At 36.1% G+C, this 19,499-nt stretch overlaps 4 protein-coding genes across 7 annotated transcripts; 1 reads left to right on the top strand and 3 right to left on the bottom strand.

Moving 5' to 3' along the window:
- Window positions 1-981: 981 nt before the first annotated feature.
- LOC106427489 (ubiquitin carboxyl-terminal hydrolase 6) lies at window positions 982-4,766 on the top strand. Its single transcript, XM_013868218.3, has 17 exons — window positions 982-1,218; window positions 1,371-1,516; window positions 1,591-1,626; window positions 1,709-1,816; window positions 2,037-2,137; window positions 2,220-2,346; window positions 2,472-2,531; window positions 2,612-2,730; window positions 3,081-3,189; window positions 3,335-3,423; window positions 3,530-3,599; window positions 3,682-3,762; window positions 3,841-3,927; window positions 4,018-4,066; window positions 4,155-4,277; window positions 4,363-4,437; window positions 4,550-4,766. The coding sequence occupies exons 1-17, from the start codon at window positions 1,209-1,211 to the stop codon at window positions 4,603-4,605; spliced, it is 1,446 nt and encodes a 481-aa protein (XP_013723672.1). The 5' UTR covers window positions 982-1,208; the 3' UTR covers window positions 4,606-4,766.
- A 1,275-nt stretch (window positions 4,767-6,041) lies between these two features.
- LOC106427438 (dof zinc finger protein DOF1.7) lies at window positions 6,042-6,989 on the bottom strand. The gene has a single exon (XM_013868172.3). The coding sequence runs from the start codon at window positions 6,842-6,844 to the stop codon at window positions 6,260-6,262; it is 585 nt and encodes a 194-aa protein (XP_013723626.1). The 5' UTR covers window positions 6,845-6,989; the 3' UTR covers window positions 6,042-6,259.
- Window positions 6,990-10,189: 3,200 nt separating this feature from the next.
- Window positions 10,190-14,084, bottom strand: LOC106427429 (serine/threonine protein phosphatase 2A 55 kDa regulatory subunit B alpha isoform). Of its 4 annotated transcripts, none has more exons than XM_013868152.3 (15): window positions 13,707-14,084; window positions 13,285-13,388; window positions 13,092-13,190; window positions 12,889-13,008; window positions 12,489-12,602; window positions 12,162-12,253; window positions 11,935-12,053; window positions 11,732-11,855; window positions 11,532-11,655; window positions 11,352-11,420; window positions 11,148-11,239; window positions 10,999-11,076; window positions 10,843-10,901; window positions 10,651-10,774; window positions 10,190-10,459 (listed from the first exon to the last, which is right to left on the bottom strand). In XM_013868152.3, the coding sequence occupies exons 1-15, from the start codon at window positions 13,810-13,812 to the stop codon at window positions 10,393-10,395; spliced, it is 1,491 nt and encodes a 496-aa protein (XP_013723606.2). In that variant the 5' UTR covers window positions 13,813-14,084; the 3' UTR covers window positions 10,190-10,392. The 4 variants fall into 4 exon arrangements, with proteins under 4 accessions (XP_013723606.2, XP_013723607.2, XP_013723608.2 ...); XM_013868153.3 differs by having other exon boundaries at window positions 12,492-12,602; XM_013868154.3 differs by having other exon boundaries at window positions 10,190-10,774; window positions 13,707-14,083.
- A 3,118-nt stretch (window positions 14,085-17,202) lies between these two features.
- LOC106427499 (mitogen-activated protein kinase kinase 4-like) lies at window positions 17,203-18,273 on the bottom strand. The gene is given in 1 exon segment (NM_001315938.1): window positions 17,203-18,273. A coding segment is annotated over 1 exon segment (1,071 nt).
- Window positions 18,274-19,499: the final 1,226 nt, after the last annotated feature.

The following is a 19,499-nucleotide window of genomic DNA, read 5'->3' as shown; positions in this document are numbered from 1 at the left end:
TTCTGCGTTTTTTATTACAGTATATATGATAATATTTTTCCATTTAGGGGTTTTCTGAAACTTCTAATTTTTGTTGGTAAAAATGAAACCTTCATTTTACAGTATTCCACTAAAACACTTGTTTGTTGGATTAATGTATTTCTTATAATCACTCTTTCTCCAATTATTCAGATTTCTATACACAATCGACTTATAAATATCTAAACTAGACCTTGATCCGTGCGACCGCACAGGTAGTTAATTTTAAATTTTAATTTGTGTATATATTTAATGTATATTTGTAAATGTAAATGTTACATTTGTACTTAATTTTATATTATTTCGTTTTAGCGTAAAAAGTATCACTGATATTAGATATCACATAAACAAAGTCAACATTTATTAAATTAGATCCACGTGTAAGATATATAGCGAAAAAAAATATTAAATGAAAAGTACAAAAATATACAACTATGAATTAACATGCTATTTATATATGATATATTAGCTAATAAAGTTCGTAAGAAATAAAATGATTGCTAGTCTTCTACAAATTTGGAACATATAAAAAATAAGATTTACACATAAATTTTTTTGTAACAATATAAGTTACATTTATTTATTTACACAAAAAAAATAAAGTAAATCTTCCGGTGTGGAGTGGTGGGGGAGAGCGAGACAAATGTAACTTATATTGTTACATAATTTTTTTTTTTGTGTATATTATTTTTTTTGTGTATATTATTAATGACAATACTGTTTATAGTATTGATATGAAATATATAAAATAAAAGATTTTTACTGAATTTATTATGAATTTATTATTTTTGAAAAAGACATGGAAAGAATAGGATTAGAAGTACATTAATTTTGGAAAAGACAAAAAACGCTTAATAATAGATTCATTAATTAATTCAGTGGCATAAAGTTGTAAACAAATTACAAGCTCTTATTTGTACTTCTATTTTAATAAAATGGGAAAAAAATACGAAAATGTTTTTGAATTATTAATTGAAACTACTGTATATAAAAAAAAACCCGGCCGGAACCGACACGACCCGACCCAAAGGTTTGTAAACCCAGCCCCTTCCAAAAGAAAAGAGCCGCTGACATATGATATTTCAAGACGACCATCGAACTCCGTAGAAGAAGAACCCAAAAGAAACAAGAATAAACTTGTCTCCTTGCCCTCTCTCCAAGCAATCAAGCAAGAAGCCTCTCAGTTCAAGATGCTCACAGGTTCTCTCTTCTCTTTCGATTTCTTGTCGGTGGTACTCTAGTTTTGGAACCGGATCTTGTTTTGTCTTCTCCCTGTGAGAACGAATGTGAGTAAAAGAGTGTTAAAGGTGGAAGCTTTGACCTAATCTTGTGATGGGTTTTTTTTATTACAGTAAGCGTAAAGTGGCAGAAGAAGGTGTTTGAAGGTATCGAGATTGATGTTTCTCTGCCTCCTTATGTCTTCAAGGCTCAGCTGTATGATTTGACTGGTGTTCCTCCTGAGAGGCAAAAGATCATGGTCAAAGGTGGCCTCTTGAAGGTATAGGATCTGTGTGTTCATTCACCAGATTGTTTATTTCAATGTTGGTGACAATTCCTTTCATTTGGGTGCAGGATGATGCAGATTGGTCTTCTATTGGAGTGAAAGATGTAAAAGCTCTCTTCTTTTCTTACTCAATTGCTTAATTTTTTTTTGTAAAGGTGCTTATTCGTTTGGTTTGTTGGTGGATAGGGTCAAAAACTGATGATGATGGGAACTGCTGATGAGATAGTGAAGGCTCCTGAAAAGGCTATTGTTTTTGCTGAGGATCTGCCTGAAGAAGAGCAAGCCACCAATCTGGTAAATCTTTTTTTATTGCTGATTATAACTCTGCTGTTTCTTAGCTGCTATTGTTTCAATCTAGAACAAACTACCTAGGCTAGTAGCAGTTCTGCAGTATACTAGCAGGCATACCTTATCAGTGTGTTCTGTGAGGTTTGGTAGTCATGTCTTGTTTGTATATTGTGCTAGGCATTGTAATTTGTCCCATCAATTAACTAACAATTACAATTGATTTCAGGGTTACAGTGCGGGCCTTGTCAATCTGGGGAACACGTGTTACATGAACTCCACGGTGCAGTGCTTAAAATCTGTTCCAGAGTTGAAATCTGCATTATCCAAGTCGGTTCATCTCATCTTATCCTTCTCTGTCTTTTATTCAATAACGCCATCTCAATCTCATACAACGCTTCCTTCTTAACAGTTACTCACTTGCTGGACGAAGCAATGATGTGGACCAGACTTCTCACATGCTCACAGTTGCCACGCGTGAGCTGTTTGGTGATCTTGATAGAAGTGTCAATGCTGTTTCCCCTACTCAGTTCTGGATGGTTAGTTTCTGGAAGCCTCGTCTCAAATATCTATTCCTAGTTCTTATTATCAGTATCCATATTTCATCATAAGATTTGGAAGTTTCTAGTTCTTGGCTCATATATCAACGTTGGTCTTGATGCAGGTACTGAGAAAAAAATTCCCTCAGTTTAGTCAGTTGCAGAATGGAATGCACATGCAGCAGGTTTGTTTCTTACTGCAAGCTCGAAAAAAGCCTGTAACCTTTCTGTTTGTTTATCCCTTGCTGTTAAATTTTTCTGACAGGATGCTGAAGAATGTTGGACGCAACTGTTGTACACTCTCTCTCAGTCCCTAAAAGCCCCAACTTCCAGCGAAGACTCTGACGCTGTGAAAGCTCTTTTTGGTGTCAATCTTCGGAGCAGGTATCGATGCAAATGATCACATCTTTAATGCCATATATGGCTCATATTATTTGTGTAGATCATCCATATAATTAGTTTTGTGTCTCTGTAAACAATGCAAAATCTGTAGAAGGTCAAATCCTTGAAAAGGTCTAGTTACAGCAGTCCACATACTCTTTTTCTATCTCTTGAAAGATTAAATTAGGGGTGATTGAAAATTTACAGACCACGTTGCAATATCATAGTGGAGTTTTTTATTGATGTACTTGTTCATGTGAATTTGACAACTGAAGATGTTGATTTCTGAGTTCTTTTTTCTTCATCTTGATTTTGTATATTCAGTTGTGTTGTAACTGGTTTCTGTTCTGTAGGGTTCATTGTCAAGAGAGTGGCGAAGAAAGCTCAGAGACGGAATCTGTATATTCTCTAAAATGCCATATATCACACGAGGTGAACCACTTGCATGAAGGATTAAAACATGTGAGTAGACTCTTTATCATTCCAAATAAAGACTTTTCTAGATTTGTATGTCTGCAACATATTATATATAAATAATAGGACAGTGTTGGGTTTATCTGCTAGCGTAAAACCTTGGATATATAGACTAACACCAATCTTAATATAGGGACTTAAAGGAGAACTTGAAAAAACATCTCCTGCTCTTGGCCGTACTGCTGTTTACCTCAAGGAGTCCCTTATAGATTCCTTGCCAAGGTAATCACTCTCTTCTTTTTGTCTGTGACTTCCAGTACTCTGTAATCCTCTTGTGGCATGCTTTACTAATTAAGCGAGTTCCAATCTCTTATACCTGATCTTGAAGGTACTTGACGGTTCAGTTTGTGCGTTTCTTCTGGAAAAGGGAGACTAATCAGAAAGCAAAGATTCTCAGGGTACGTTTCTGTTTTTGATTCTTAAACCAAAAAATTACGGATGGTCAAAACTCAAAACACCAATTTGTTTAATCTGTTGCAGAAAGTGGATTATCCGCTGGAGTTGGATATTTATGACCTTTGTTCTGAGGAACTCCGTAAGAAGCTGGAAGCTCCTCGCCAGGTTTGCACTGTTTATTGTGGTTAGCTCAAATTGTATGAGCTGGTGTAACCAAATCAACTGATATTTGTTTGTTTTCAGAAACTGAGAGATGAGGAGGGGAAAAAGCTTGGTCTGCAAACTAAGAGTAGCTCAAAGGACGGCGATGTGAAAATGACCGATGCAGAGGTACACACCTCTATCAATTTTGTTCATACAAATCATATGTTTAAGTATACAATCTTTTAAGAAATTGTTTTGCTATGTATTTGTTTGCAGGCGCCATCAAATGAGAGTGGAGAATCATCCACCGCTGCCCAACAGGAAGGTACTGTATCTAAGACACCTTTTACTTGGATGATTGTTTGTTTGTCCATGTTCTAGTTTAATGAGACTCTTTTGTTGCTATAACACAGGTGCTTCTTCTTCTGAGAAAGGGACTCACATGACTGGAATCTATGACTTGGTCTCTGTGCTGACCCACAAGGGGAGGAGTGCGGACTCTGGTCACTATGTTGCATGGGTTAAGCAAGAGAGTGGTTAGTTTCCCCATTCTTTAATCAAATTTTACCTCTCTCTCCTTGTTTCAGTTTTTACTAAGAACAATTGACATAATGACAACAGGCAAATGGATTCAGTATGATGATAGCTACCCAAGCGTACAACGCGAGGAAGACATCACAAAGCTCTCCGGAGGAGGTAACAACCCCATTTACCTTATAATCCATTGTTTTTTTACTGCGTTTTAATTTTTGATACAGTTTCTTATTTCATTTTGTGTTTGGGTGTTACTATTATAATTTACACACAGGTGATTGGCATATGGCGTACATCATTATGTACAAAGCCCGCTTCGTCTCCATGTGATCTCCCTCTCTTTCTTTGGTTGATTTTTTAAGTTCTTGAAACATTCAATGTGCTTCAAACCTCAGAGACTTCATGTTTTTTATTACATTGTTAAGAGACTTGTTTTTGTAGCAATACTGCTAAAGACATGTTCCATCTTGTTACATTCTTTTTTACGCTCATGTATATTTGGCCATCAAAAAATAACCAAACATATGTAACGTGGTCCATAAAATCAAAACTAGCCATGAGGAATATAAAAAGAGTGTTTCCCCTATCAGTAAGATGATAAGCTTCTTACAAATATAGTTAAATTAAGGGGAATTGGGGTCAAAAAAAAAATATCAAACTAATCCCTTTGTTTGATAACAACAACTCATCAGTCATCATTTCAAATCATTTCTCGCCCAAATTTCACAGCCTTATCTATGAAGTGGACTTCTCATTTCTTATGAGTTAAGAGACTTATCCATCTAATCTGGACCACAATCTTACTTCTTTCATGAATTTTCTTTCACTATTTTCTTGCCCACATGATTTGATTATGAGAGTCTTCAATGACTATGGATAGATTTGTGATCGTCATATATGTAAACGCGTGGATTTTTTTCAACAAATAATGTCAACTCTCTCAGCTTCAATGATGATAATACATGTAGTTCCGAACTATATTTTCTTTTTATTTATTTCATTGAATCAGATATATTAAAACAATAATAAACAAGTTGATATTAAAACCATAATAAACAAGTTAATAGTTGACAAAAAAAAAACAAGTTAATATTATAATATATTATTATGAAAAGAAGATAAATAAATTCTTAAAAACACATTGAAACTATTAGAAATTTGTTCCGACTACTACAACTTAAAAAGATTATAAATAGCATACCGAAATTAAGGCTGGGTTTTTGCAAATACATTGGTAGTTGGTTTTTTTTTTTTTTTTTTTTTTATCAAACATACATTGGTGGTTGATACTAGGCATGAGACTTTTATCCGAGATCCGGATTCGATTCGGATCCGATCCGAAAATGCGGATATCTTAATTTTTAAGTCCGGATATCCGGATCCGTAAGTTTTATTAATAAATATTTCAAAAATAGTAATATCTATATATAAAAATTAATTTTATTTAATATATTTTCATTTTTATAATAGTATATATATATATTTTATGTAAATTTTGTAATATTATACATAGAAATAATTAAAGACATTATATATATATTTTTTAAATTATTGTTAATATTTTATATATATATTAATATTATTTTTTATTTATTTTAAGGATCCAAATCCGGATCCGGATATCCACCAGATATTACAATTTTTAGGAGGATATCTGACATCCGGATATCCGAAAACCCGGATTTGGATAAAGATAGTAAAATTATGGATCCGGTCCGGGCCTGGTTGATACCATAAATTAGATAATTAAGCAATGACAGAGCTAATCAGATAAATGTAAAATCAATTTATCAGTCGCATTCTATAATTTCATTAAATATGAAATCATATAACACTCCCAAAAGCCAATCAGGAAAAGAAAGAAAATAAGTGAGAATAGCTTATATGGACCGACATCATTTGTCGTTTATATTGACTACGGCACGACTAAAATATACATCTATACGAAATTTACCAAATTACCCTCCCGATTCTTCAATTCTTCTCAATTCTGTTCATCAGTCAACGCGGCGTCATCATTCCTCCGAATACCCGAACCCAAACCCAACTCCATCCCCGGATACCAACCCGACCCGGTTTCGTAGTTAACCCCTCTAATCTGCTGCATATTCGAAACCAACAGCGAACTGAAACTCCCACCACTCGGATCTCCAACGGGTAACCCGTATAACATCCGGGTCGGATCCATTTCCTGACCCGAATTCCCCGTGTTTCTACTCTCTTGGTCGGAAACAGCGACCGTTTTACTCTTCGGACTGCTGCTCGACGACGAAGAAGAAGACGATCCGACAGAGGATCGTTTGCTACTGTTCTTGCGAGTTCCGCCGCCGACGGGGATGTTACGAAGGGAACCGCCTTTGGTCCAGTAACGACGGCAGTTTTTGCAGAAGTGACGTGGCTGTGAGAGGTTGTAGTTGTTGTAGTAACAGAACTTGGTGTTGGGTGAGGCACAGCGAGGGCAGTTTAGCTGCTCTTGCTCCGGTAACTCCGGTTGCTGCTGCTGCTTCGCGGTCATGATCATCGATTGGTGGGGGTAATACGCTGCTGCTGACGTCATATCCTCCTGCATTTTTACTGTAGTTTCGACGTCGGTCTTGGTCCCTTTTACGAAAAAGAAGAAGAAGATGGGCTCTTTCAGTATGAATGGGTAAGTGAGAAAGAGAGATGCGAAGCGGAGATATTTGGTGGGTTTATTTATAGTGTTACAGAGAGAGAGACTTGCGTTTATATTACACTTTCTACATTTTCTTACATCAGTTATGTTGATTTGTTTAACAACCGTGTTAGCCAGAGCGTTTCGCCACGATTAAGGGTTACTACCACACGATTAAGGGTTACTACGACGGGGCATATCTGAACTGAAACAAAACACCAAATTACGTTAAGATCACTTGGTTTAAATGTTTTGGGGTAAGATTTTTAAATTTAATTAAATTTTCACTTTTAAATATGTACATATACTTTTTAATATTTATTATTAATTGTAATTTTTTTAAAAAAAATTGTGTTTCACCAAAGTGGCATTGGTCTTTGGGAATCACCGAGAGGGTGAAGGCGGAATTCGTTGCAAAGGCAAAGATCCGCCTCTACAACACAGTCTCCAATTGGAAGGACAAGTGGAAGATCTACGGGTATGAGGGAAAGCCCACTAAGCTCACGAAGGATGTGTAGGATGGCCTCATCGCCTATTGGGAGCACCCCTCTTCGATCAAAAAAACCAATTCGTGCTCGGCTTCTCGAAGGACGAAGGATAAAGATGGTCATTTGCCCATGCTTCACAGAACCAGACAAAAACCTCATGCATGAATCCGTCCAGAAGCTGTAAGTTTTGTTTTAAATATATATTTTAAAATATTCAATTAATATAATTTTTAATATTTAATTTAATTTTTTTTTATAGTTCGAGAAGACGGGAGTCTTACCATCTCTGTCTGACCTATTCAAGATGACTCAGGCCACATCCGATGGAGTTTTTGTGGATCTTGCATCTAAGAAACTCTTCCAAGCAGTGGGTGCTCGGATTGAAGAACGGGAGACGCAACTAACCCATGAGTCTCCCGATGGATTACCCGTCACATTGTCCACCGAAGAGACCGACAGAATCTTCGAAGAGGTACAACTTAAAATTTTTGTTTACATTATTTTAAATATTTTAACTTAATTAACTATATTAATATATGTTTTGATTTTATAGGTGGCTCGTAAAAAGAAGGGACGGATAGTCGGTATAGGCTCTGTTAACGAAGTTGCAAGGGCAACTTCGTCATACACTTCGAGACGGGATGAAGAGACTGTTCAGATGAAAGTTCGAATGGATAGACAGCAGGTTCGCTTGGACTCTCTTGAGGATTTGCTAGACGTGATGGTCGTGGGAAACCCGGTTATACAGAGAATGCTGAGTGAGAGACGAGCCGCTCTTGGGTTGCCAGTACGAGATCCCCAAGAGTCCGATCCAACCCGTCAACAGCCGAGCAACCCTACCGACTACTTCGAGAATATGTAGGTTTTTTTATATTTCTATTTGTATTATGAATTTAAATATTATTGTATGACTTTTAAATGTTTTATTTTAAATATGTTTTTCATTTTCATATTTCGTTTTAAAATTTAAATTATTTTAAATTCCAAATATTAAATATACATTTAAATGTATTATATACTAATTAATAATAATATAATAAGAATCGATGTAAAATCCTCGTAAACATTACATGGAGTTTACATCGAATGTTTACGAGAGACTAACATCGAAAGATTTACGAGGGTTTTACATCGAAATGTTTACGAATGATTTACAACGAAAGTATTTACGTGTGCTTTACATCGAAAGAGTTACGTGGAGTTTACCACGAAAAGTTACGTCTCGTTTACGACGTTTACCATAACAAGTCGTTTACGACGAAATCTCTGTTACGACGGACGTTTTACAACGAAACGTATTTCGAAGTTAATTCGTCGTAACACCCCGTTTACGACGAATTTACAACGAATTCTGTCTTCGTAAAAAATATGTTTTCTTGTAGTGTTTATATTGATGTAATGTTTTGTTGTCTTTATTTTGTCTCTTTTTCTATAAATTTGCCAATAATTTTGCATTTTTTAACCTTTAAAATTGATATTATCAGTAAATTAGAAAATACAAAATTTTACCTTTAAAATTGCAGTGGCATAAATTCGAACACTGTTTCTGAGAATTGTCATCAATTTGTAACAAAAATGCATAATTTTCAGTAGTGATACATGACTTTTTATATATTAAATTTAAATGTTAAGAAATGTATTGTGATAAAGTTTTTTTGCGCACAAAGTTTTAGCTGAGTTTAACAGTTTTGGTTATGGGGGTACATGACTATTTTATTTGTTTTCTTTTGGCGAAAAAACAAACAAACTGGTTAGGAAGTAGGAACAAAGCGAAGTTTCTTCGAATTTTCATTTCATCCAGTCCCTTTCATTGACAAAAATTCACGCGTTGGACTTTGCTATTGACTTGTTTACTTCGCTAAATGTGAATATCGTATAGTTTTTATGTCATCATCTTGTAGAGGATTATCATATTCTCTTCAAAAATTTGTTATACCATATTTATTTTTATTAATTAGGAGTAAAAAATAACAACACACACAAACACAGACGATGTGATGCACTTGAGTCTTGTCCCCTAACAGACAAGGGAAAAACACAGATAGCGTGCTTGACAAGCAAAGTTCTCTTTTACTTTGAAAGGGGGGATAAAAGAATCATTAGACTTGAAACCCTATCTTGGAACATCGAATCACCCATTCACCACCGTCACTTTCTAATCGTGATACACTGAACCAGAGCCGCACAAGTGTCTGAAACCAGTTTTGAGTCTTTTGACCATTTATACCACGTTAAGCTGCCGTTATCGCTGACCGTTACTGACGTCACTTATACGGCTACGATTTCTGGTTCTGGACAACAGAACGAGAATCTGATTCCTGTTGACTTTAGCGAATGCATGTCCATTTCAAAATCCATTTGATCTTCTCCCCGTTCTTAATGTTTTTTTTTGCCCCACACATGTGTTATTTTGAAATTAATTACTTTATTTGTTTAATGATTACAAAACAATAATTTTAAATTTTCGATGCAATTTATATTGACTTTAAACTTAATATTAGTTACAAAATATTTTAATCATATAAATAATTTTATTTATCTCAAATATAATCAGTTAAATAAATTTAATTAATAAAACATGCATTTTAATCATTTAGTGTGTAAAAAATGTTAAAATGGCATTTTTCATAAAACAGATGGAGTATTTGTTTAGGAGGAAAATTGAAATAATTCATTTATATATTCAAAATTTTTATAAGCCAAAATAATAAATAAGAAAATTACGTTAGTAAATGAAATTGAACAGTGCTACTTTGGAGGGTTTTACTAAACATTAGTAAATGAAATGTATTTCATTTTCAATAAGTTAACAAAGGAGAAACAAGTCTAACAAAAGAATCAATAAAACAATGATTACACCAAGACCAGAAAAAGATTGTAAACAAACTAATACATATCTCCAATCCAAAAGTCATATACGATTAGCTTAACTAAAATCACGATTTTTTAAAATCGGATTTTTACATTTTTCTTTGCCTATAAAGTAGTTTCCAAGGTGCACAAGTGAATCTGTACACTTCCAAGATTGGTTTTCACTGATTGCCTGCCATTTACCCAAAAGTCCAACATGATGATTACAAAGCTTATGTGACCGATGATAATAATAATGATGATGCATATAGCACTCCCTACGAAGCACCATAAAGAACCTAGAAAAACAGAGTCTAGAGCAGAGAAACTGCTCCTTTTTATCTACTTTTTTTCTTTGCTGAGTGTGGGTGTTAAGCATAGTACATGTACAAGCTATTTCCAGAAGCGCAGGCAATTGAGTTCTCGCTTGGATGCCAAGCAAGATGCAGCAACTTTGTTGTGTAATCAAGTGCATCGCTATTCCCATCGACTCCAGCACTCTCTGATCCTGCTTTCACCATTACTCATTTGATGTCAGTTTCTTAAATGAGAAAGGAGAGAAAGAGAGCCACTAACCTCTACTTACAACACGGCTTAGTGCTTTGAATGGACTCGAGGGAACTGGGACATGTCTCCTATGATAAAACAACATCAAACAATTCCATTTCATCAGGATTGAGTAAAAAGAGAAGATCGAGCACATTAGCTCTTCATAGCTTTACTCAAGTTTACCTCGTTGGATTTCTGCTTGCTTCTAAGCTTGCAGTCTCGGTGCTTCCCGGGGAAACACCAAACACACGGAACAAATTGCTGGATAGAGAAGGAATCAGTCTTTTGAAAATCTCAAGAACAGAAAATATATTATGCTTTACATGTCATACCTGTAAGAACCAGTAGCTGCTCGCAATCCATTGCCACTTATACAACACTCGAACTTGTCAAATATGGAATCATTTTCATATAAATCACAGAGCTGAAGATGGCCAAAGGAAAAGAGGAGTACCAATCAGCCATGCATCAACTCATTAACTGCATCTCTCTCAAAAGTACAGGAAACATCTCTCTCAAAAGTACAGGAAACTTACCTTCGGTTTCAGATGTTCATGAACCTGGAAAGTTGATACCGGACCTGAATCCATGTTGATGTCCCATAACTGATATGCAAAAAAAAAAAAACATAAACCTTAGAATTTGAAACCAGCCATCGATAGCTTTAATGGCGTTCTCATATCTAATGCCAATGGAAACAATGTAAAGGTATGGACCTTAAGTGTCATGTAGTCACGGCTAAGTAAGTATCTTCCTTCTTTTGCAAATTTGATGTCTGACACTGAAGCAATAATCTCAGTGAAGAACGATTTAGAACCAGCTGCTTCTGGTTCCTCAAACCTTACAGAAACAAAAACAATGTTAAGCCTTTTGCTGCTAGACAACTCTTCAGAATTTGCCAGTCGTCAAAACTTACAATTTGGAATGTGAATCACATAAAGCTGATTGGCGCAAATCAATCAAGCGTATTGAGCCTTTAGAACTGCTATAAGCTAACATGTTGCAATGCGTAGGATGAAACTCTGCTGATGTGATAACCTCTGCAAGAACGAATGTGGTAGCAGTTTACACAAGATGTAGCATTCAAGGAACATACTGGAACAGTAAACCAGGGCTTACCAGATAGATCTTCCATTTTCTCAGGCTTGACATCAACAATATTGAAACTTTGATTGGTAATCTCCAGATTCCAAAGATTTATTCGCAAATCATCAGCAGAAATAAATGTTTCTCCGTCACTGATTTTAATAGAAAAATTATTAGGACCAAAACATTAGAGTAAGAAGGCAGTTGATAGTACGAAGGAAGCAAGTAAAATTCTAAAGGGATGAATATGAATAACATACCTATTATTTGAGATTGAATTGATATGATAATCATGAGCATGAGAATATACTCTTCGACATCTAGCCACAGGGCTCGACTCATGACTTGTTACCTGTATATGCCAAATGAACTATTAGTCTACACATGAGCAATATTAAGTGATTTTGCATGACTTAAGAATCAAATTCCTAATCAAAGGTCATGGAACGGGGAAATGCAGGGGAGATTAGTACTAAAAAGCACAAGTCGAACACCAATGAACTGTAAATTCGAGCGAATTGAATCAGATGCAGTTCGTGCTCATACTAGACTGTTAAATGTGCAAAACAAATTGTTGAGAGTACAACTACCACTGGCAACCGCAGCGATGAGCTGTTCGCTTCAGGTACTTCTCCGTTCACAACCGTTCTTGAAGGATCTGAATTTACATCACAAATCTTTTTGATCTTCTTGTCTTGAACCTGTTAAACTCAAATAAGCAAGAAGAGGATAGAGTCAACTCTACATACTCATCTCAACAGGTTACTGACAGAAAACAATTCAAACAGAAACTCTTTACAACATTAAGGATTTAGAACTACCATCTATATATAGTAAGCAAACCCAACAAACAGGCCAGAGCGTTCATATTCCAACATTCTCAAGATTGGCTATTAAAGTATCAACTTTATCGTTCTAAACCCTACATTTCCAGAAACAAACATTATGTCATTCAGAGGCCAGCAAATAAATAAAAGATGTGCTCACCTTCCAAAACTTGATGGTTTTATCGTTTGTGGATAGGAGAAAAAGAGCGCCATTCGCTGTTTGACACCATCTGATTTTGTTTATTTTCTCCTCTATCTCCAAACTCTTGAGATAATCAAACTGGTGGAGAGAGATCAAGCATCAAAACACGAACATACACATTCACACATAAGTATGAAAACAGAGTAAGAAGATCATAATACCTCAGGGTCATGACTCTGAAACTCTGTTTTATAACGAAACTCGGGGTGCCTTAGTGGATAGTCTGCTTCTTCAAGATCCCTTCTAGCTCCTCCACTGCTCTGTAATCGATAGCATGCAACAAAAACGTCAAGTTTTTCCCATCTTCTTTCAGAAAAAAAATCGCTTACAAGTGGCAAGAAGCAGAGACATTACATTCTTGGCATCGGTTCTCTCGAAAAGAACAACCCTTCCTCCACGGTCCCCAGTAGCGAGGTGGTCGCCGGAGTTATCAAACTGGATAGCTGAAATCACATCAACTGCAGAGGAAAACACCAGCTACAGTTCTGAGCATATTTCAACTACAATTCAGAATAACATTCCTCAACACTCATAACGAAGCAACAAAATCGAATCTAGCCACAAAGCATAACAGAACAACAACATTCCCACTCACAATGAAACAACACAGTGGAATCTAGCCACAACTCACAAGCATCCTATAACCATTAAGATACAAAAAAAATCAAAACTTTCGAATGACCCATCAATGAAAACGTGATTAATTCGATAGACCCGTATCCAAATTCAAAACCCTAATTTCAACGATCCAAAATCGATAGCTGAGTTTTTGTTACCTTCGTGAACTTCTTCACCGGCGCTTCGTTCACCGAAGACCTGGGAGAATCTCCATTCCAGAGGCGGAGATGGCTCTGCTGAAGCCGCGACGACCTCACCGTTCATTCCCTCTCTCTCTGTGATCCACACACACACACACACACTCCTTGATTGGGTTATGTATGTGTCAAGCTAAATGGGTGATCCAACGATCAGGAAATAGCCAGATCAGGACCGTGAGGAATTACAGATGCAGCGAATCGATCAAAGGAGAGAGTATCAGATGATTCCCTGATATCGACAAAACAAATAAAATCACTACACCACTGTTTCTTCTCTCTCTCTCTCTCTCTCTCTCTCTCTCTCGCTCTCTCAACACATGTTATCACGTGTGGATATTTTGGTTTTATGCTTTATATGGAAGGAGTTTGTAGTTTTAAAAATTATTTACGGGAAATACTATAACACTAAAAAAGTTTATTTCATTAAAATTTTATAAAATAAAAAATAAATATTAAAAGTTTGAAAATAAATATTTTAAAAATAGTTTCAAAAAGTATTTTCGAATTACAAAAAGAAAATTTTTTAAAAAAAATTCAAAAAGGAATTTAAAAGAAAATTTATAAAAAAAAACTGAATTAAAAAACATATAATCTAAAATTATAAAAAAAATTATTATTTTTTATTTTTTTAATTTTTTAATTTTTTTATGTATCTAGAGTATTAGGATCCTTTTACCTATTAAATGAAATATTTTGATTATTTTACTCTTTGTGGTCTATTTTTGTGATCAAAACTTAAAAATAGTATTTAGGATAATTGCTCATTATTTACTGTCATAGAAATTAACATTTTTAGGGCAGAAAAATCACATTTATGTCCAAACTTACCATTCTCTGGGTTTATGACTAATGTGATAATAAAATATATAAAAAAAAATTAGTGGATACGGATTTTTTAAATTTTAGCTGTTTTAAGCATCTTCAATAGCAGTATCATGAGGAATATTTAGTATTTAGAAAAATGAAATTAAAAAAGAAATGAGCAAAATTTCTTATTTATGAGTTCTTACAAAACTATGAGATACTAAAAACATGTCATCCAAATAGATGATTAACTAATTTAAGGAAAATAAAACATAAATAAATAATTATAATACTAATACTTTTTTATAATAATTATAATAAATAATTATAATAATAAAACATGTCATTCATGGTTTCTAACAGCGGACGTGCTCTTATGATAAAATTCTCCGTTCACAGTATATTCAGTTGTTTTTATCCGTTTATATCAGTGGAAATGTTCATTTTCTCACATGAATATGCAGTTATTTCCACATTTTTGATATGGAGTATATAAAGACACTAATAATAATAATAAAAAAGACACTGATAATATGATAACTATGTCTTGACTCTGAAATCTTTTGATTTTTTGGTTATTGCCAATGTAAATTGTTTTTGATTTAAATATTCAATCTGATTAAACATCTTTTTTTTTTTTTTTTGTATGGAGGCACAGTCGGTCTTTCGCTGTTTAATTCATTACCAGGTATTCGCTCTCTTTATACTCTCGTCTTTGGCTCTCTTACGCATTCGTACCGAAAAGGAGCGCAGATCATTTGACTCGTGTCTAGGTCTGGGCGTTTGGGTACCCGTTGGCGTTCGGATCGGATTTTTTGGATTTCAGTTCTTTTTTATAACACCTCGTAGGTCACATTCTAATAAATTTGCAATTACGGGTCGGGTTTGGATATAACACATCGGGTTCAGGCCGGTTTTGTATCACATCATTGAACCCATAAAGTAATCATATATCATTCGGATTCGGGTTATATCGGATCGGTACGGATATACCCGAAATAAAATCTAAAATTGAAAAGTAAAACATAAGAAATATATATTTATTTATATATAATTAAGTATTTAAGGTAGTAGTTTAAATTTTAAATACTTATTGTTAGATAACATATCAAAATAAATATGAAATTGAATATTTGAAGTATATATTCATGTTTCATATAATTATATTGTATATTATTTTGGACACTCGGATCGGTTTCTTCAGATATTTTTTCAGATTTTTCGGGTTTTTCGAGTTATCCGTTCGGATTCGGTTAATAACACTTCGGGTTCGGATATGTTTTGTATCACATTACAGGACCCATTCGGATATTTTTTACACTTCGGACCGGATACGGATCGGGTTTTTCGGTTCGGGTTCGGTTCGGATTTCGGGTTACGGATATTATGCCCAGGCCTACTCGCGTCCATCCGTTTGCCTTTGCTAGATTGGTGGTTAACTAGCTCGAGTGAAGATAGGGGTGGATCCAACAACTTATTGAATATGGGGCACCCATTATAAAGAATAAATACAATAAGGGCATTTAGATAAACTGTAAGCTAATTATTGAAGAAAATACAAAAGTTAAGTGTGGGGCAAGTGCCACACCTAAGTCCTCTCTGCGTCCGCCCCCGCGTGAAGTAATGCAAAATTTGTTTATCATACAGGTTGTGGTTTACAAGAAAACAAACAAAGGTGTCCTTCAATGATAACATTCCTAAAGCTCCGTCGAGGAAACAATTGAGGAAAAATTTAAGGGAAATTTAGCATATGGGTTGACGAACTAAGAAAGAAAGCAAAACATGTTTGAATGTGAATATACATACGACTGTTTGGCCCCAACGAAGGAGATGAACTCATGCATGTTTCTTTTGATTCATGTAATGAGCCTTTGTAACAAAGGTGGTTATTTTGGGTTTCATGTAACTTGTACTAGAGAAAACCACCAGACCTTCTCCACAAAATAAGCTACTCGGATCATGCGATTTTGTTTATACAGTCTTTAGTTAGAGACGACTGTCCTCTTGAGAGTGAGACTGTCAAACAAGACATAATCAACTCCTCAACACTTTGCAAGAAAAACAAGTATTAAACTAGTTCAGCTTAGAGAGTGCAGAGGATTACAAAAAGCCAGAGACATGGTTATTAGTAGGATTCGGGATGGTCAAGTATTAAACTAGTTCAGCTTTGCACATATGATTTCTTAGAACCAACCAATGACTCTCCTACTGAACTACTTGGTGAAACAAAACAACTAGGTAATAAGATTTGGAACCTCATTGAGAGAGATGTGGAAAAACAGAGGAAAACATAAAATCAAAACATGAGTGGGAGTTACGAGTTTCTTTGCCTTCAGTAACATACAAGACAATAACATAGTTCGTCTGATCAAGCTTTAGTGTAGGAACATTATCAGACAAAACTAAACCCTGATCAACCGTAAATAGATAGAAACCATCCTTTTTCACGAGACTTAAGAGATGCAAACCCAGAAGCATAAATGGGAAAACAACAGAGAAAAGGCATAACCTTTATGAGAATTCAACAAAAGCTACAGTTTGGGATACAAAGCAAAAGTCATTGCCCTTCTTGATAAAGTTACGCAAAGCTTACGCAAAAATTGGACAACATTCAAGAACAAAGAGACTGACCAACAACCAGATGACGACGCTACGTCGTTGGGGAAGAAGAAGAAGACGAAGACAGAGTACGAGGAGGAGGAGGAGGCAAGAGCTGATGCAGGTTCTGAGGAGACCTGTTCAGCCCCTGACTCACAGCCCTCCGTATGAACGGATGCTGCAAAAGCTGAGTCGCAGTCATCCTCCTCCCCGGTTCCCTCTGCAAGCAACACGAGATAAAATGACGAAAATCCGGAGACGCAGCCGCCGGAGCTTCCGGCGGCTGCGACATACAGATAGCACACATGAGGCTCGCCCAGTCCCCCTGCCTACTCACATTGAAAGGAAACCTCCCAAGGTAAAACTCAAGAATGCTAACACCTAAGCTCCAGATATCCCCAGCGTAACCGTCGTACCTCCCCTGGTTCAAATCAGTATTAATCCTCTCAGGACTCATGTAAGCAATCGTCCCGACAGAGGAGTTGCAGGGATCCATGGTCTGCGCCAAGATCCTACTCACTCCGAAGTCAGCAATCTTGACTATTTTATCCGAGTTGATGAGCAGATTCGAGGGCTTGATATCTCTATGGACTATATGGCGGCCGTGGAGATACGCTAAGCCGTTCAAGATCTGGTGAGAGAGATGGGCCAAGTCACGCTCGTTCGACACGTGGCGGTTCTCTAAAGATCCTCCGTCCATGAACTCGAGCAGGACCTGGATCTCGCCGTTCTGGTCGAACATCTCGTGGCACTTGACGATGTTCTGGTGGCTCACGTCTCGGAGGATCTCGATCTCTCTGCAGATCTGGCGGCGGACGTTCTCCTCGTGGTTTCCGTAGATCACCTTGAGCGCGTACACGCGGGAGCTCGGACGGTGTGTCACTTTGTACACCGTCCCGCCTGCTCCGCTCCCGATCCGGTTCCCACGCTCTAGATCTGAGTAGTTTTTCGGAGCGGCGGAGGAGGAGGAGGAGGAGGAGGAGGAGGAGGAGGAGGAGCCGCCGGATGTCGGTGGGAGGGGGAGAGGGACGGCGAGGGAGACGTCGCGCTGAGGGAGAGGTAAGGAGAGGTCTGGGCGGCGGCGGGGACGGCTCTTAACCGGAGCGGATTGAACCGGTTTCATCGCTTCGGTTAAGCTCGGGTTTTCGCGATCTGGAGATTCGAGAGAGCTGAGTTTGGAGTTATGATTGAGGAGGAGAACGAGTCGTCGTCTTCTTCGTCGTCGTCTTCTAGGGTTTTGATTGGTTCTTCGAAGCAGCGATCAAAAATCGAAAAGTGAATGAAGGTTCCTTCGTCGAAAGAAAGTGAGAGGACACTGAAAAGGAACGTTTTATCAGTATTAATTTTTGAGGGGAAATTAATAATAATAAAATTGTTAAAATCGAGAGACAATGATGTCGACGAAAAGGTCTCTACGCGGTGTGTAAGCGCGTGTGAGCCACTTGCAAGCACTGACCACTGGCTTTGTTTTTTTTTTCTTTGCAAGTACTACTTTTTATTCGAAATTAAAAAGGCTCAGCGGACATACAAAGAAGGCTAAACCGCCCAGATTAAACTAAAGCTGGGAGAACTCAAGAGGAAACAAACTCGATACCTGTTAAAAAAGAGAGAGCCAAGTACCAAGCCCGAGCCAAGCACCACTGGCTTTGTTGAGTTTTACTTACACGTTGTTTTTCTAGTTTTGTGACAAAAAATTAAGAAGCAATTCTGAGTTAACATCACTTGAACTATTATTATCAACATCCCATTATTGGTACATGCATTATAAGTAAATAAATCTAGCAATTTAGAGAATATCCATTAAGATACACATCCCTTATATATTTCATTACAAGAAAATAAATCTAGCAATTTTGGGAAGACTTATTATTTATTGGGTGAACCCAGAGGTTCACCAACCAATAGAATTGTGTTATTTCATATTCAATATTTTTTTAAAAAAGAAACAAAATATTGTTAAATTATACTATTATGTTTTTAAAATTAAAAAGTAAAAAGAAATAAATAAAAAACAGTAGTAATTACAAAAAAAAAATATTTTTAACGTCGTCAGCAAAACATTAAACTCTAAATCCTAATCCATAAACCCTAAATTTTAAACCCTAAACCCTAAACTCTAGGATAAATCTTAAACTCTGAATCAAAATCACTAAACACTAAAACACTCAAGGGTTTAGGGCTTAGGATTTAGGGCTAAGGGTTTAGAGTTTTAGTATTTTTTATTTAGAGTTTAGGATTTATCCAAGGGTTTAGGGTTTACCCAAGGGTTTAGGGTTTACCCAAGAGTTTAAGGTTTAATATTTTGCTGACGACGTTAGAAATATGTTTTTAAAATTTTTTTTTTTTGTA

The sequence above is a fragment of the Brassica napus genome, chromosome C3, assembly GCF_020379485.1.
Source record: "Brassica napus cultivar Da-Ae chromosome C3, Da-Ae, whole genome shotgun sequence".
Lineage (NCBI taxonomy): Eukaryota > Viridiplantae > Streptophyta > Magnoliopsida > Brassicales > Brassicaceae > Brassica > Brassica napus.
This window is presented reverse-complemented; position numbering and strand designations above follow the sequence as displayed.

Coding starts and splice junctions, on each gene's coding strand:
- LOC106427489 (XM_013868218.3), top strand. Junction 3,600..3,681: donor AGAAAGCAAAGATTCTCAGG/GTACGTTTCTGT, acceptor AATCTGTTGCAG/AAAGTGGATTATCCGCTGGA. Junction 4,067..4,154: donor CACCGCTGCCCAACAGGAAG/GTACTGTATCTA, acceptor GCTATAACACAG/GTGCTTCTTCTTCTGAGAAA.
- LOC106427438 (XM_013868172.3), bottom strand. CDS start 6,844: ATGCAGGAGGATATGACGTCAGCAGCAGCGTATTACCCCCACCAATCG.
- LOC106427429 (XM_013868152.3), bottom strand. CDS start 13,812: ATGAACGGTGAGGTCGTCGCGGCTTCAGCAGAGCCATCTCCGCCTCTG. Junction 11,856..11,934: donor GAAAATGGAAGATCTATCTG/GTAAGCCCTGGT, acceptor TCGTTCTTGCAG/AGGTTATCACATCAGCAGAG. Junction 11,077..11,147: donor GCAGCTACTGGTTCTTACAG/GTATGACATGTA, acceptor TTCTCTATCCAG/CAATTTGTTCCGTGTGTTTG.